Source organism: Heteronotia binoei, chromosome 4, assembly GCF_032191835.1.
Source record: "Heteronotia binoei isolate CCM8104 ecotype False Entrance Well chromosome 4, APGP_CSIRO_Hbin_v1, whole genome shotgun sequence".
NCBI classification, from domain to species: domain Eukaryota; kingdom Metazoa; phylum Chordata; class Lepidosauria; order Squamata; family Gekkonidae; genus Heteronotia; species Heteronotia binoei.
In genome coordinates, this window is record NC_083226.1 from 59,595,457 (window position 1) to 59,612,933 (window position 17,477).

General features: G+C 39.8%; 1 protein-coding gene across 1 annotated transcript; it reads right to left on the bottom strand.

Annotated features, from left to right (window-relative positions):
• Positions 1-736: 736 nt before the first annotated feature.
• On the bottom strand, positions 737-16,003 carry MLANA (melan-A). Its single transcript, XM_060236401.1, has 5 exons — positions 15,938-16,003; positions 14,578-14,672; positions 5,307-5,403; positions 4,056-4,160; positions 737-1,095 (listed from the first exon to the last, which is right to left on the bottom strand). The coding sequence occupies exons 2-5, from the start codon at positions 14,649-14,651 to the stop codon at positions 1,027-1,029; spliced, it is 345 nt and encodes a 114-aa protein (XP_060092384.1). The 5' UTR covers positions 14,652-14,672; positions 15,938-16,003; the 3' UTR covers positions 737-1,026.
• Positions 16,004-17,477: the final 1,474 nt, after the last annotated feature.

Genomic DNA, 17,477 nt, shown 5'->3' on the forward strand with positions numbered 1-17,477 from the left:
CCAAGCTTCAGTGAACACCGGGACTCCTGATAATCAGCCAGAATGGGTGTGCTGCTCCTGCCATTTCTACATAGGTAATGCTGACTTCACAAGCAAGGCAAACTATGCTGCCAAATCTGACGATTCTAATCACCTACTGTGATAGAGTCCAGATGTAGCAGCAGCCGCCTCCAACAGATGGTGGTAGATGGGGTTTCAGATAGCTCTATCTGATTGATCAGAACCTTTTGTTCATACCACTTACCTGGAGGTGATGGCAGTGGAACAAAATCCCTTAAGTGAAGGACCCTGGGGGAGAGGAGGATGAATGCTACACTCATGTTTTTTTTCCTTAAAGTGTTTTCTCCCCCAGTGTTGAGAGAATGTAATCTTGCTGGGAGAAAAACAGCTGGGGACAAGGCCTTTGGGGTGGAAATGCACAGGTAAGGAATACTTTGCACACTTGGTGTGCACCCAGTCTACAAGCGTTGTCCTGTGTTGCCTTAAGATCTAGTTTGACCCTCAAAGAAGTGCTTCTGGATTCAAGAAAGCAGCATGGGATCTGCTATTTAGTATGATAGCTGGCCAACAGAGGAGAGAGCACAGGAGGCTTAATTGGGCTTACTTCCGAGCCTAATGTCTGATGACAAGTCTTGAGTTTGGTTAAAAAAAAAATCCTGTTGCATCTTAGTAAAATGTTTTTAGTCCAACAGAATAATGTGAATGTTAAAATAATAATTCACAGATTTAAAGAAGTCTGGTTCCTACTCTTTAATATTTAATATGCTTAGTAGAACACTGAATGTAAAATTTCTCATGTTACAGTATACCTTATTCTAAGCTAATTCCAGCAAGTGGAATGAAGGTACAAAGGATAGGACATCAATGCAATAGAGCGAACCTAGATTTTCCTAAGCAATAATGGTTTCTGGAACCATTCATAGTCACAGACATTTTTTCCTTCTGTAAATCTAGAAAGGAGAGAGCATACATGTATTTAAGCAAGAACCTAGTTATAGCTTCCATTCTGATTTAATTGTTCCTGCTTCACGGTGCATAAGGTGGTGGCAAAGGACTGGTGGAGATCTTGTCATAAGCTGGTGGAGCATCGGGCACCTGTGTTAACAAAAGTTAGGTAGTGGAAAACATTAAACCTATGCACAGAAATATTGGATGTACTTAAGTAATAAAGCACATAAGCTAGTATAAAAAACACTTCTCAGTGAATTTCCCATCAGTATTGTAAGCAAACATTCTTAAGTTGAAAGCAACTTGAAAAGGCCAACGCCATGCTGGGAATTATTAGGAAGGGAATTGAAAACAAAACAGCCAGTATCATAATGCCCCTGTATAAATCGATGGTGCGGTCTCATTTGGAGTACTGTGTGCAGTTCTGGTCGCCGCACCTCAAAAAGGATATTATAGCATTGGAGAAAGTCCAGAAAAGGGCAACAAGAATGATTAAAGAGCTGGAGCACTTTCCCTATGAAGAAAGGTTGAAACGCTCTTTAGCTTGGAGAAACGTCGACTGCGGGGTGACATGATAGAGGTTTACAAGATAATGCATGGGATGGAGAAAGTAGAGAAAGAAGTACTTTTCTCCCTTTCTCACAATACAAGAACTCGTGGGCATTCGATGAAATTGCTGAGCAGACAGGTTAAAATGGATAAAAGGAAGTACTTCTTCACCCAAAGGATGATTAACATGTGGAATTCACTGCCACAGGAGGTGGTGGCGGCCACAAGTATAGCCACCTTCAAGAGGGGTTTAGATAAAAATATGGAGCACAGGGCCATCAGTGGCTATTAGCCACAGTGTGTGTGTATATATAAAAATTTTTGCCACTGTGTGACACAGAGTGTTGGACTGGATGGGCCGTTGGCCTGATCCAACATGGCTTCTCTTATGTTCAGTCATGTCTTTTTAAACTTGCTTTTGGTTTTCATACATTCCTCTGCATGTTTCCTTAATCTCAAGTACCACCAAGTCTGTGACTTGTTCCCAAATAATTGTCCATAGAACTGTAGTGTGTTCAATTGGTCAGGCCTGATGCTGCAATGCAATTCTTAATCTTTAAGGATTCACTAGGGCTCCTTGTTATTTTGGCTGCAGCAGAAACATGGATTACCCCTCTCTCTGCAGAGTGAGTGCCTCTTTTATTAATTATAATCTGTCTTTCTACCAAAGATCTTGAGTGTCTCATTTTGTGTCCCAAATGCATCTTTATGCCTAGAATTTTATATCACAAGAGTGTGACTCATGACCTTTAAAAATGCAGAATTTCTTCTCACAAGACTCTGCAGCTTAAAGGGAACATTGTCTCCAAGTTATCTTTACTAACTTCAGAATTTAACACTACATAGAACCTTCTCACTTGCTAGGTTTAATGTCCTCCCCTCAGCGATCCTAAAGGGAAGAGTCAATGGCACACCTTTCCTTAATAGATTATGCTCCTGTGCAAATGGTGCCATTGAAACTGTCCCACGTGATATTAGAATGCTGTTACTGGACCAATGTACAGCATAGCATTTTATCACCAATTCTTGGCAGTATTTTAGACTTGCCTGATATGCATAAATCACCTTTTCTGTTAAATAACACTTCTAATAATATTACTGAAACTGTAGCAAAGTTCCTTCAAGCAGCTGTACTTATATGTAGTAAATTACATGGTAAATTAAGCTACTTTATGATAGTTTTGTTTTAGAATGGAATTGAAATATATAAAAATGTTTTTACACATGTGTATACTTCATTTCCGCATTTCTTTTTATCCCACTCCTGTCTATGTTAATACCTTTTATAATGCCAATAAAGGCAATTGCTTATGACAATGATTAATTACAATCATACTAGTGCCCAGTGCTTATGAACTTCAGCATTAATTACAAAATGCTGTTTAGGCAGGACAACCTTTTATTATTAATGATTATGTGATATGTTAAGCTAAGTGCCTCGGAATAGTTTAAAGGAGACTCTGCATCAAGGCAGAGCAAAGGGAGGGTGCTGAACCCTTCCGTTGCTTCCCAGTTCACTGGCAGAGTTTATTTCAACCTGAGACCCCCAACAGGAGAAAAACAGTGAGGAGAGGCAAGTTTTTGAATTATAAATTACAACTATCCAATGATTTGTTACTACCAATGGCTACAGCATGTTCAGGTACAAAAATCCCCTGTAGTTATTAAGTGAATTGTAAAATGTTCATAGCACCTTGCTTTTCATCCAGCACATTTCCCCAGTGAGGCCACTTCAGGTTAGGAATGGGTTTAAGGCTTAAGTCTCTTCTCTCCATGTGTGTCAGTCCCAGTCTGAATTGGATCCATGTGTTCCTGTGATTTTGAGTTCCCAAAACAGAACTCTTGATATATATCTGCCCTGTGGATTTTGTGATAACTGCATTTCCCTTAAGGGTAAGGGGGCATGAAAAGTGCCGTTGTTGCAGCCAACTTATCACAACCCTGTAGGGTTTTAATGGCAAGAGATTATCAGAGGTGGTTTGCCATTGCCTGCCTCTGTTTAGTGACCCTGGATTTCCTTGGCAGTTCCCATCCAAGCACTAATCAGGGCCAACCCTGATTAGCTTCTGAGAGCTGATAAGATCAGGTTATTCTGGGCCATCCAAGCATAGGGTAGGGTATCTGCAAACTTTAAACAGGAATAATTTTCACTTCATACAACTTAAACAACATTTGCTGCATAAAATGGCTTGGATCTGGATTGAAGAATGTGCTCAATGAAAAGCAAGGTGCTATGAACATTTTACAATTAACTTAATAACTACATGGATTTTTGTATCTGAACAAGCTGCATGAAACATGCACACACAAACTGAATCACTTCCTGACACCAGTGCTACAGTTACAAGACAAACACAGTTTATTTCACCAGCCTTTCCCTTTGCCCTTTTCCCTCCCAAGCCACTGGAGAAAATGCTTTCTGAAACACATGAACATCAATGTATCCCAAATTCTTGTTGCTTGCTGAAATAGCTGAGGGATAAAACTGCTTAAAGTGGTACTCATTGTCAAGCTATTACGTAAGTCTTTATTAGCTTTAATGGATGCATTAATCTTACCACATGGCTGAAGTTGGTAGTGTATTCTTGTAAGGGGAATCTGGAACCCAGCAAAGCACTTTTGCCTTCTGATGTCTTCATGGTGGCCCCTCCAAAACTCTTGCTCTTTGGTAAAATGAAAGAAAAGAGGGAAATCTCTGAATGCAAGAAAAAAGAGGTTATGGCAACAAGAAATGAGAGTTGTCTGTGTTATCATAGGTGAGGTTGAAATATGTCTATAATTACAATTGTCTATAATACTGCTGTAAAAACTACACTGACTAGAAAGTACATTGATTAGAAAGTACTTTCAGTTACTCTTCTACATACTATCCTGCTTTAACAACATTCCCACGTGGCAGAAATGTGCTTTCCAAAGTTGCATCTATAATTAGGATTTTCCTTGCTCTGACATAGTACTGTGTATATCATTTTCTGTCCACATTCATGCAAAACGCTTATCATGGAGCATGGAGGCTCCGACATATGTAGTAGTTGGTGCTTGGGGGGGCACAGTGGGAGGGCTTCTAGCTCCATTGGTGGAGCTCCTAATGGCACTTAAGTTTTTTGGCCACTGTGTGACACAGAGTGTTTGACTGGATGGGCCATTGGCCTGATCCAACATGGCTTCTCTTATGTTCTTAGTTTGTATATTCTCTAGCTGCATGACAGACTCCAGGGCTTGGTACTGTACATCCAAGCTCAACTCTGAAGCAACGTACTAAAGAACAGGTTAACGTACCCCTGAGCAGGCCTCGGATTCAGTGGGAGCTCACAGGAACACAGCTCCTGAACCTTTCTGAGAGTTCCACCTCCTTGTCCATTGAATAGTATGTGCAACTGCATAACAATCTCTGGATGAGCTCCACCACCTATTTTTCTACAAAATGACCCCTGCCCCTGAGCAAGTACAGGGTGCATTTATTTCATGATTAAATAACTGTGGGGTGTCTTCAAACATCAGGGGCTCTGGGCAGACATGGGTCCCAACATTTTCTTTAAATTTAGCTGGGCTATGGAGCTCTGTGTATCACATGTGTATGTGCTTGACAGCCAATGTAATAATAATGGAAGAGGAAGACTTGGAGAGACCTGGGCTCAAAATCCTCATTCAGCCACGAGGGTCATTGGGAGAGCTTGGGCCAGTCACTCTCAGCCTACTCAACAGGGGAGTTGTGACGATATGCTGAATAAAAATATGACTGAAACTGACAAAGCTACAGTAGTAATAAATGCAATCCTCACCAGTAGGCAGCTACCCATAATCCTTACCAGAAGGCTTTTATAACCACTGCGTCTTTTGTAATACCAACAGCCAAGAATCAGTAAAGCACCAAGAACCACAATGAGGATTCCAATGCCTGCAACCCTGTTGCAAAAGAAAAATGAGATTATACATAAACAAGGGCACAGAACACTTGTTTCAATTTCAGGACACATATGTGAAGAAGGGGTTTTGGTATGTTCTACATAAAATGCCACTTTGCAAGACAAAAAAAATACAGGAACAACAGTTGGGGTTTTTTTCCCTCAGGTTTGTAGTAAATGGCAGTAGCCTGTTCAGTTAGCAAAACGCCATAATTTAAGACAGCTTTTATAATATGGAAGGCAATGAAGGAAACACATGGTCAACCAGAAACAAATGGCACTCATAGATCTGTATAGCACAATTGGCACGCTGCAAACTTTTCACTGAAGATAAATTATTGCATGCTGTCACAAATAGTGTAAAAGTTTCAGTGTGAAAAATTTAACTTCATCCTGCAACCTACATGTAGCAGGTAGAAGTTCTATGCATATCGACCACTCATCCAGGCTGGATGGAGCAGACAAGCACAGCTGAAGTTACACACAGATAATTGTGCATAGGATTGTTTTTTTACTATGACAGCCCTATCAAATAAATATTCATAAATAATCACTATAGAGGCGATAGATCCTGTCTCTAATAGCATCATTTTCATATGTATGTATGGCAGTTGGGACATTCTTAAATATAAGCATAACCACTTGGCCACATTTATCGCCATGAAAGCCTGGAACAAATTCTTTCAGATTGTTCACCTGATATTGTTGCCTCCAAGCTCCTGGAGTCAGTCATGTTTGATGGAGTGTGATGACCAGAAGACAGCAATTGTGAGTCTGTACATTAATATGTCCTGCATGTAGACAACTAATTAGCTAAAAATTAACCCGTAAGCAATTCTAGAAGTAGTGTTTTGTTATGAATTCTATACAAATGAGGGGCAAACACCTCAAAATTAATAATGGAGAACAGGTCTTGGTGACTTAGTTGTCTATGTACCAAACATATTTGGTTATTACAGTGTAATTTTAAACAGTTACTCCCTTCTAAACCCAGTCATGTCCATGGGCTTGGGTGTAATCTGTCTAGGACTGCACTGTAAACTTTCCAGAACTGTTAATAATAGTTTCCAGGCTTGGTTTTGGAGCCATCAATATCAATCAAACCTGCCTGAAAGACATATATGAACTATAGTAGGGTTCAGAAACACCAACTGACAGGCAGCCTTTCCTATTCATTCTGTCCCCTCTTATTCCTATCCATTCCTCTTCCTGCCACTCCAATGGGCTTGCCCAGATCTCTCCTTCATATCTTTCTTTCCTATCCTCAGTGGCACCTGATCCTGCTTTCTTTGCTGCCTCCCCCCCCCCCCCAGACCATGAGAGTTAGGCTGCTGTTCTTGCCATTCTTTGCTTCTATAGGAAGGTATCATATGCTTCCAGGAAGGGCTGATTTCTGATAATATTGTAATGAGGATGAGTGGGTAGTTACTCATTTAAGCAAATGATCATTTAGGTTGTATCCTATTCTGCTGATGCAAGAGAAAGAAGGGGCAATCTCCTCTTACCCTCCTTACTGTGCCCCACCCCACCCCCACCCCACAGGCTTTCAGTCTGTGAGAGCCTATGGTTGCTAACCATGGCTAGGGAAATTCCTGGAGATTTGGGGTCTGCCAAAAGAGAGAGTCTGGGGTAGGAGCTCAGCATGGATGTGATGCCTACACCCTTATGAACCTCTCTAACAACTACAGTCATCTTCAGCTGCTTTGGGTGCCCCCACCTGATGAAATTAGGCCAGTGGCAACCCAGGAGAGGGCTTCTCAGTCATGGCACTATAACTCTGAAACTCTCTTCCCAGGGAAATTTTTCTGTCCCCTTCTGTTGACATCTACTGATAGAGGATGAAGACTTCTTTGTTTCATTCTTTGTACCCTCAGTAATCCCTCTTTCCTGCCCAATGTTTTAAGCATTGCTTTACTGTCGTTGGGAAATTTTTGCTCTGGTTTCTATTGTTTTAATGATATGTTGGTTTTGATTGGTGTTGATAGTGATAAAATGTCATTTTATTATACATGTTTTAATTTGTTAGCCCCCTTGTTGGCCTTGTAAGGACAGAAAGGTGGGATATAAATTTTATAAAATAAATACAAATTGAACCTACCCCCCAAAGCTGCTGTTTCTTCCAGAGGAACAGATCTCTGTGGTCTGGAGACCAGTTGTAATTCTGGGAGAACTCCAGGCCCCTCCTATGAGAACCTCATCAGTGCCATCAGATTTCAAGGATTGCGAAAGGCTGCTGGGAGTTGGGGAAGGCAGCAAAAGATCCACTTCTGCCTTAGGGCTTTGTGTAACTTTCCCCTTCAGTCCTCTAGGCTGAGCCAGGCATGGCATTATTTGGCAGTTCCCCTACCCTATGGTATAGCTGGGCTATTCTCACCACCCTTTAGGTTTTAATGCAATCAACACATCAGAAGCCCCAAAGCAATAATGAATTCCTATAGGCATGCCCTGAAAAGCATGCCTATTTTAATTATTATAATGTTTATTGATTTTAACTACAAAAAGAAGAAGCATAAGCATGGATACATAAAAGGGGGGAAGGGCATATACAAGATGGGAAAAGCAGAAAAAGAGAAAAGTACAAATATATCAGTTATAATTCTACCTCCAAATAAAATACCCGATTAGTTCTACCTGCAAGCATTTTACCATCTTTATCTTTCATCGTAAAACATTTTTAATAAACTATTACTTGCAATATAAGTCTAAACAATTCTTCTTTAACACAAATAAGTATAAAAAAGTCAGAGCAATCTCAACATGGAACTGGCTGATTTAGCTTAACCATGTTGAAAACACAGACTAGTTTGTTAGTTTAACAATATCCTAATTAACATAAACACATAACATTCATAACTTTATCCTTAAGAAGCTAAAAAAATACAACATAGACAAAATACTATCTCAATGTAAACAGTTTATCCTGGGAGGCGTATTAAAAGCAAATCTGCCAGATTACAAAATAACTGTCCTGTCTCCCTTTTTAATAATTAATCCAACTCTTATATCCCTATTAGTCTAGAAAAAACAACTTAATATAACCCAAAAATAAAAGGCACATACCTGTTATTATTGAGAGTTCCATACCCAACTACCCACAAAGATAGAGACATTTCAAGAAACACTTCTTGCTAAAAAAAAAATCTGTCTCCTGATTGATAACTAAAATGCACTTTCTCTCTCCTTAATACAGTCTGAGATCTTTATCCTTAACAGGCTAGAAATAGAACACAATAATTTATCTATCTTAGAACACAATAATTTATCTATCTTATAGACAATTTCTTCAAACAAACATATTAGAAGGAGATCTACTAATTTACAAAATAATTATGTCTACCTTCTTAACAATTATAGATTAACTTGTACGATTACCCATATCGATAACAAACATAAAAAGCTAATATCATTATCTGTTAAAGACAAGTTCACCAATTTACCAAATAATTATGCTGTCTGCCTTCTTAAAAATTGATCTAGGTTGACTATTTTTAAAATTATTTTCAAAAACTTTTTGGTCCTTTAGCTTTTATGTCCATATTGTTTTAGACAAGACAACTTATTTTAGCCCAAAAAAAGAATCTCACTTAGCCTTCTAATATTATATATCAGATTTTCTTGCAAAGTCCATATCCAACTATCCACACAGAGAGATCTAGTTCAGGAGACTCTTCTTTCTGAAAGATTTCCACATCATGATTTTCTGATTAAAATGCACCTTCTTGCTTCTTAATGCAGTCATCCCTCTCGAAGAAAGTGGGAAAAATTCCACAGTCTTTGTTCCTCTCAACATAACTTCAGTCAGTCTCCATTTCCGGTCTTCTTTTTTTAGTTACACCATAGGGTTCCATTTTGATTTTCTTTTGTTCATTTCCCAACGAGTCGCTCTCCCATTTCAATTCCACAGACATCACCAGGTTCTCTTTAGCACTCTGCTCATGCAGATTTGAGATTTCGCTAGCTTTCAGCACAAAAGCTCCCATTTGTTTCTTAACCAACTCTGTCAATAAACCAAGATCCTGCTTCAGAGAATTCAAACTGCTTAAAATATCTTTTTTGTGAAAGATTTTGCTTAGCAAAGCCATTATTCTCTGTCAGCAAACACAGTCCATTAATCCAAGTTGAAAAGTAGCTCAGAGTACCAGATAGTCCGTCCTTCCCAATCTCCTCCAACTGGGGGAGAAATCCCTCTAACAAATATCTCATTTTGCTCAGCCCGTATTGCAGATGAATAATAGTCTCTTTAACAAATATCCAATTATAATCCAGGTCAATTTAAGTATCCATATTCAGGTTAATTCAAATTATTTCCAGTACTTAAAGACGTTCTTTAGCTTTTCGAGGCCTTGTTCACAGGGAAATTGGAGGTATCGACCTCTTTCCCTTCCTTTGAACTGCCCGTTTATTGAAATATAAAATGACCCATTAGCCATTGGCAATTGAAAGCCCACTTACTTGCTACATAGAATTGTCATGCTTGAGGTAGAGAAGTGATAGATTAAAAGAAGAGAAGCAAGCAATCGAGCGTTCACCTCTTGCTGCTGTAATGGCAATCATGACGGGGGGAGCTTCGGAGCATACAGAGAGAACAGGAACAACTGCTGTTGCACCCCTTTCTTGCTGTAAAAGCCCCATGCTGAAAGGAGACCCCTTCAGGGCCTCTTTGGGGGTGTCACATCTGAGGCACCCCTCCACCCGCCTGATTCGGGGGGCCGCAGGCAGAAGAACCTGCGGACCCCGCTGAGATCAAGGCAACGTAGCCCAGAAAAACTCAGCATGCTTATTTTAAAACAACTCTAAACTGAGCTGTTTATTTTTATTTATTTATTTACATTATTTCTCACAGAATTTCAAGGCGGATCATGCAGACAGTAAGTTTAATCAATACAATGGGACAATCAATTAACATTACATTAGGACTGCAGAAATCTGGAACCAACCACAAAGAACTGAAGCATTAGTATTAACTAGGGTTGCCTTGTCCAACTTTGGGGATGGTGATTTTCTCATTCTAAATAAATAAATACTGCAGTGCAGTTCTCCTAAAGTCTTCATTTCCTCCTCTTTTTTCCTTTTTGTTCCTCAGCAGCTGCAGGTCCACTAAATGAAAGTGAACACATTCACTCACTCACAAAGCAGCAAAAATAAACAGTCTGCATACCCACGCTTTTGTGATCTCCCTAGGGCAATGGTATGGATAGCTTTACCCATTAGGCTTGCTGAATGTAACAAGCTACTGTATTTCATCCAACTTAAGGAGAGAGAGATCTAAGGGGTGGAGTTTTTCTCTATCCCGTAATCAAGTTCTACTTAATGCTTCACTATCCCTTTCACTATACAGCTTCTGAAAAGAATACAAAAGGAACAGAAGGACTAGGATCTCTCTCACACACACATGGCTTTGCTGCTCACCTGGCCCCCATACAGCTTCAGTATTGCTGAGATTTAAAGGCACACACATACCTTCAAAATACAAGAAGACTGCAAGCTTCTAATACTGCCTGATATCTGAAGGCACATCGTGGCTGTTGGTGCAGGGCTTTCCCTTGCTGGCCAACTGAAGCCTGCAAAACTGGGGGATTCCTTACGCAGACCTGGGGACTGGCAAGCCTAGTATTAACATGATGCATTAAGCAATGCAAAAATTACATAATAGGATCTACTTACAATAAGCTATACATAGCAGATAGGCCACAGTCTCTAATCATTTATCCAAGTAGGTTTGTAAATCATTTTGTATAGTGCAACAAATTCAGTTTTGCATTGTTTGTAGAAAGCCAAGAGAACGGGAGCTTTCCTGACTTCCTTGGGCAAGTCATTCCAAAAGATGGGAGCCACAATAGAGTAAGAACATGTATGGGCAGTTGTTAATTTTGTCCATTTGCAGGTTGACACCTACAGAAAGCCCTGCTATCATGTGAAGATATTGTAGAGCAGAGTGGCAGTCCCACAGATAAGAGGGACCAAGACCATGAAGGGCCTTGTATGTGATAGCCAAAACCTTAAATTAAGCCTGACAATGAATAAGTAACCAATGGAGTGTCTGTCTAGCTCCTAATAATAGCAGAGGCAGGGCTGGCCCTTCCACTTGGCAAACTAGGCAACTGCCCAGGGCACTGGCCTTCTGGGGGCACCAAATTGGTCGCTTCTCCCATGTGACTCGGTGACATTATCAGTGGGGGGGGGGGTGCCGAAGTTAGCCTTGCTTTGAGGGCCAGACAATCTAGGGCTGGCCCTAAGCAGAGGTGTGGCATTGTGTACCAGCTGGAGTTTCCAAACTATTTTGAAGTGAGACCAATATACAGTGCATTATATTATTCTAGTCTCATTGTTACTATGGAATTGATCCAGGTAGCCAGATTAGCTATATCAAAATAACGGACCACCTCAGTAAAGGGGCTGAGATCCTAAAAAGCATTTTGTAGCTGTATTAACTTGCTTCTCCAGTAATAAAGGTAGACCCCAAAGCTATTAACAGAGTCATCAAGGGATAGCTGTAACTCCATCAAAAGTGGGGAGAACAATGTCCTTCAAGACCCCCTCCACCTTCCCAGTCAGCACTATCTCTGTCTTTTCAGGGTTTTGTTTCCATTGGTTCACTTTTAGCAGGTAATCAAAGCAGCTAGGCAGTAGTTCAGGACCTCTACCACATCACCAGGAGATCTGAATAAAATATGGAGAGCTGGGTATTAGTATATTGGTGACAACTAACCCCCAAACTATGAATTATTTGTCCTAAGGGCTTTACATGAAGATTGAAAAACATGGGATATATACTTCCACACTGTGGAACTCCACAAGATAGATCCCACACTGATACGAACTGGTTTCCAATAGCAACCCAATCTGTGACAAATGATTTGAACCAGTTCAGTGCACACCCCCTGAAACCTACTTCTGCTTTAAAGTGACTCAATAAGTATACATGATCTACAGTATCAAAGGCTGCAGATAAAATCAATAAATGCAACAATCTATGCTCAGACATCAACTAAAGTCATCCCTGTTCTATAGATCTGGTCTAAAGGTGATGAGTTATCTGAGAAGACTTGGAGCTGGTCCACGAAAGCTATTTCAAACACTTTGCCCAGAAAGGATAGATTAGAGACTGGCCGATAACTGGCCACATCATTCCACCCCCCATAGGGATGTATTTTTAAGGCAGTGGACCGATAACCACCTCTTTGAGTGGCTGAGGGAAGTTGCCCTGGGTTGTTAGTAACTGATTAATTATAAATACTAAGAGTTTGTTGATGTAGTCCTTACATGATTTTAGCAGCCATAATGGGAAGAAGTCCAGGGTACAAGTAGTGGCCTTCACATAGAGGATCTTGTCAACATCCATCAAGGAAACTGAGTCAAAATGATCCGTAAAAAGATCAGATGGTCCATTAGGCCATTCTTCTGGTTTCCCTATACTACTGATTAGAGTGCACTGTTGAAAAGCAAAATAGCTGGCAAAAGTATTACAGCTAATTGTATGTTCCTGGGACACTAAAGGTTCAGTTTTAGGCATCAGCAGATGCTGAGCTATCTTGAACTGATATGGATGAGAACTAGCTGATGCTATATTATAGGGAAGTAACCTTTTTTTGTCACGATCACCACCTCCTCATAGGTCTTACAATGGAATCTTACCATGATCTTTCAGTTTTTTTCAACAACACCATTCTAGATATCTCCCAACTCCTTTTTAGATCACTCTCTCTGTGGTAAACCAGGGGGCTTCGTCCCAAAGGCAGAAGAGGTCAATAAGAGGTAACCTTGTTGATAACTTCAGGGATCTTCATATACCATGCTTACACTGTGGCCTCAACAGAACACATGTTTGAAATCTTAAAATCCCCCAGAGCATTCTGAAATCCAATAGAATGCATGAGCCTCTCTGAGTGGACCAATTTAACCACGCCTTGTCTCATGAGGGGTGTTGGAGCCACATTCACCTTGGCTTTGTGGTAAAGTTTGACATATTTGTGGCTTTGTGGTAAAGTTTGACATATTTCCAGCTGTTTCTCGAATCACTGACTCTAAGAGCACCCTGGAACAAATCTGAAGAGTGGAAAGCCAAGACTTTGTAAAGGGTAGTGGTCAGATCCAGGGCTTTTTTTGTAGCAGGTACTCCTTTGCATATTAGGCCACATCCCCTGATGTAAGCAATCCTCCTGGAGTTTACAGTAGGCTCTGTACTAAGAGTTCTGTAGGTTCTTGAAGGATTGGCTACATCAGGAGTATGTGGCCTAATATGCAAAGGAGTTCCTGCTATAAAAAAAGTCCTGGTCAGATCTTGGTTCAGGGTGAATCTCCAGCCCTGAAGCCAAACTTTGCCTCAAAGGCTAACTGCAAAAGGTTAAGTCCAGGGTGTGACCTCTTTGATGTGTTGGGCAAGTCACAATTTGGGAGAGACCCAAGGCAGTCAAGAGATGCTATAAAATCCTGAGCCTGTCCCAGCATGGTACCTTATCATGAATCTTAAAGTCCCCTAGAATGATAAGTCCAGGAGTCTCCAGCACCACATCCAACAGTATCTCTGCTAACTGCCCACTGGGGAACTAGATGGCCAGTAGACAAGAAGAATGTGTAATCTCTTCTTAGTTCCTAATGTAAGGAGCGTACAGTCTTTTCTAGTGATTGTTTGCACTGGATGTATGCAGAAGTTGAAGGTCTCATGGAGTGTAACAGCTGATCTTTTGCCCTGGCCAACTGTGCAGGATTGGTGGAGGACTATGTAACCAGGCACTGTTAGCTGAGACAGACACACAGTATCATTTTCTTCCAACCATGTTTCTGTTACACAAGCCAGGTCAATTTCTTCCTGCAACGTCACATAGAGGTAGATTCAGGTGGGTGTGTTGGTCTGAAGAAGCAGAAAGAAGTTTGAGTCCAGTGTTACCTTTAAGATCAACAAAGTTATTATACCCAGTTTAAGTCTGGATATAAGCTTTTATGTACTTTTTCAGATACAGTCATGTACATGAAAGCTTATACCCAGACTTAAACTTTGTTGGTCTTAAAGGTGCTACTGAACTCAAACTTTGTTCTGTTGTCTCTTGAGTTTCATTTAAGTGACCTGTACGCTTAAACATGGTGCAAGGTATAGAAAAACATGCCTCATGGTTAAAAAGATACATATTTGTAAATGAGCCAGAATTTTTGTTCTTTAAATTAAAATTATCCTTACTCTTCAGCTGAAAGATAGGTGTACCCTTTTCCTCTGCCAAAGCTGCCATTTAGGTAGTGCTGTCCCCTGGGCATCTTGTTCAGTCCAGTTCACTTCTATAAAATGAACAGAGTTATGGCCATTCTGTACAATGCACTCCCACAGCATTCTCTTGTTCCCTCCATCCAAAGTGTCTGCCTTTTAGCCTCTGCTCAACTCTGCACCTGGAAATACCTTCCAGTTTTGTTATATTACCTCTTTTGCTTCATTCACATCCATCTTTTCTGTGAAGCATTTAGCACAACCTCGTATTCCCCACTCCTTTCTGAAATTATGCCTAAGTAAGTGTAAACTTATTTGTCTCTGTCTTCCTTTCCTTGATTGTCTTCCTCATCATAGATTTTTAGAATATGACTACATCAAGCCAAAAGCATGACTCCTTGTACTTGATAAAATGTCATGTACTTTGATAGTGCCGATAAAGAATCTAACATACAGCTCTTGACTCACAATCTCATGAGTTGGTAACACAAAATACTGTGTCTGATGACAAGAGCTCTGAATCACAAAATTTTATATTGAAATCAGTATAAGTATTTAAAGTGTCACTATTTCTTTTTTTTCTTTACAGCTACTCTGTTAATTAAAAGAAGGACATATTGTGGCAGTCCTAGAAGAGGTAAAGTCTTATGGTGTTGACCTAATAGAACAGAAGTTTGCTCTACTTGCTCAAGAGTAAGGGCCACAAGAAGCAGTTTCATGATTCTCACAATGGCTTGTAGGGGGGCACTGGGGAAATGCTAGGGAAAAAGGAAGCTAGCAAAAACTTACTTCCATTAACTCTGTATTCAAAGGTTTGGATCCAGCACAACAAATATATTTCAATGACTATTAATTTAATATGTATAATTTTACAAATTGGGCAAACCAAAATATTGTTTTCTTTTAATTCACACTGTGCTGTTTGTGCTTTTCCTAATATCATACTGAAAGCTTTCTGATGGATTTGTCCAGTTCCCATTTGTTTAAGTGCCTGAGGGAAATTAAACATCCAAACCAAATCAAATTAAATGGCTTAATCTAGTTTATACACTCAGGCTCTTGGAAAAAAACACAAATAAACACTTTGGCTGCAATCCTACCTGCAGTAAACATTTTAGCAGTGTGCGGGATCACAATTACTTGTTTCCACTAAGTCATATTTTATTGTGAACCAAGATAACTGACTCACTACTTTTAGTTAATAAAAGCATTCAATATTTTGAAGGCATCATAATTTAAGAAACGTAGTTCATATTTTCTATAGATCAAACTCCCTTTCCAAAATGTACTTTGGAAAGTACAAAGTGAAGACTGCGATAGATAAATATATGAAACATACCTTCCTCACAGATCCAGGCTGCTTGAGCACTGACGGCAAAACCAGATAGTACCCCCCTCCTCTTTTAAAAAAAACCCTTTTTCCTCCATAGGCCTAGCTCTCATGACTATCACGAGTTAGAATTCCTGCTGGTGTAGCTTTTGATCACTGTAATTAGCATGAACAAATAAAACTTCTGCTCTTTCTGTTTGCACAAATTTTCCCCATAATCCTACCATTCTCTGCTCATAGCTAGAAGAACTAACTACTGAATGTTCAGGTCCTCCTGGAACAAATGGACACATAACTACATTGGATATTTCTAATTTATTTATGCAAACAGTGAGCTTTCTAAAGCTAAATACCAAAATGTAAGACATTCCATTCATCCGCTATGTTATCAGTTTCATGTCTCTTAGCAAAACTGACTGCATAACTTCTTAAAGGTTCTATCCTGTACAGCCAGGTGTCTAGCCCATACCTTGCAGTTTTACATTCAAAAAGAGGACAGGCAAAGCTTTATTTTTTAGCAGGAACACAGTTCTGACTGGCTTGGTTTCAGAGTGTGTGTCTTCAAATGTAAATGAGTTCCTGCTGGGCTTTTTCTACAAAAAAAGCCCTATATGAAACAATGGTGACCTCAGGGGTGTGGCCTAATATGCAAATCAGTTCCTGCAGAAAAGCTCTGAAGGCAGGTTTATCAATGGATAAGAGATGGGATCACAAGATTAAAAGAGCACATGCTCTATATTATAACATCACATGGAACTCAAAATCTAAATAATTATATCTAGTGAAACAAGAACCCATACAAGAATGCCTGTCTTGAGAACTTGAGCATATCTTCATTTTTAAACTAATATTTTAGTGGGTTGCAGCTAAATATACAATAACTGTACTATGAATACAGGGAATAACGCTAATCCTTCAATTTTACCTGCAAATCATATATAGGTAAACCAAACACATAATTTATACCAGAGAGAACACATTTTACGGGAACATTTTCCTGTTTTCTTGAGAATGGCCCTCTTGTTCCGCTTTCTGCTGGGCTGAAGGTCTCAGTCCTAAGCATATTTATTAGGTCCAGTACTCAGACCTAGATTTTGGTGAGATTTTGCCAGTCTTATTTTATCATGCAGTGCTGACTTACTCATCTTTCATTTCTCAGAAGGATGGTAAAGATATTGAGTGAGGTGCTGTGGAAATAAGAGAAATCTGTGTTCTTTATGGAAGTTGTTAGCCTACATAGCAAGTGAGAAAATAAGGCTTTGTGGCTAGGTTATATAAGGAACTTTAGAAAATGGAGGACAACTGCTTTTGAAACATACTGAAACCATTATGCTATAATGCTTCTAAATAAACTTTGTTTATGTTAATTTATACCCTGACCTAGATAGCCAGGCTAACCCAGTCTTATCAGATCTCAGAAGCTAAGCAAGTTCAGCATTTGGATAGGAGATCACCCGCAAACACCAGGGTTGCCACACAGAGCCAGGCAATGGCAAATCACCTCTGAATGTCTTTTGCCTTTAAAACCCTACAGTGTTGCCATAAGTCA

Coding starts and splice junctions, on each gene's coding strand:
- MLANA (XM_060236401.1), bottom strand. CDS start 14,651: ATGCCCAGGGGACAGCACTACCTAAATGGCAGCTTTGGCAGAGGAAAA. Junction 4,161..5,306: donor GTGGTTATAAAAGCCTTCTG/GTAAGGATTATG, acceptor ATTTTACCAAAG/AGCAAGAGTTTTGGAGGGGC. Junction 1,096..4,055: donor CTACCAACTTCAGCCATGTG/GTAAGATTAATG, acceptor TTGTTAACACAG/GTGCCCGATGCTCCACCAGC.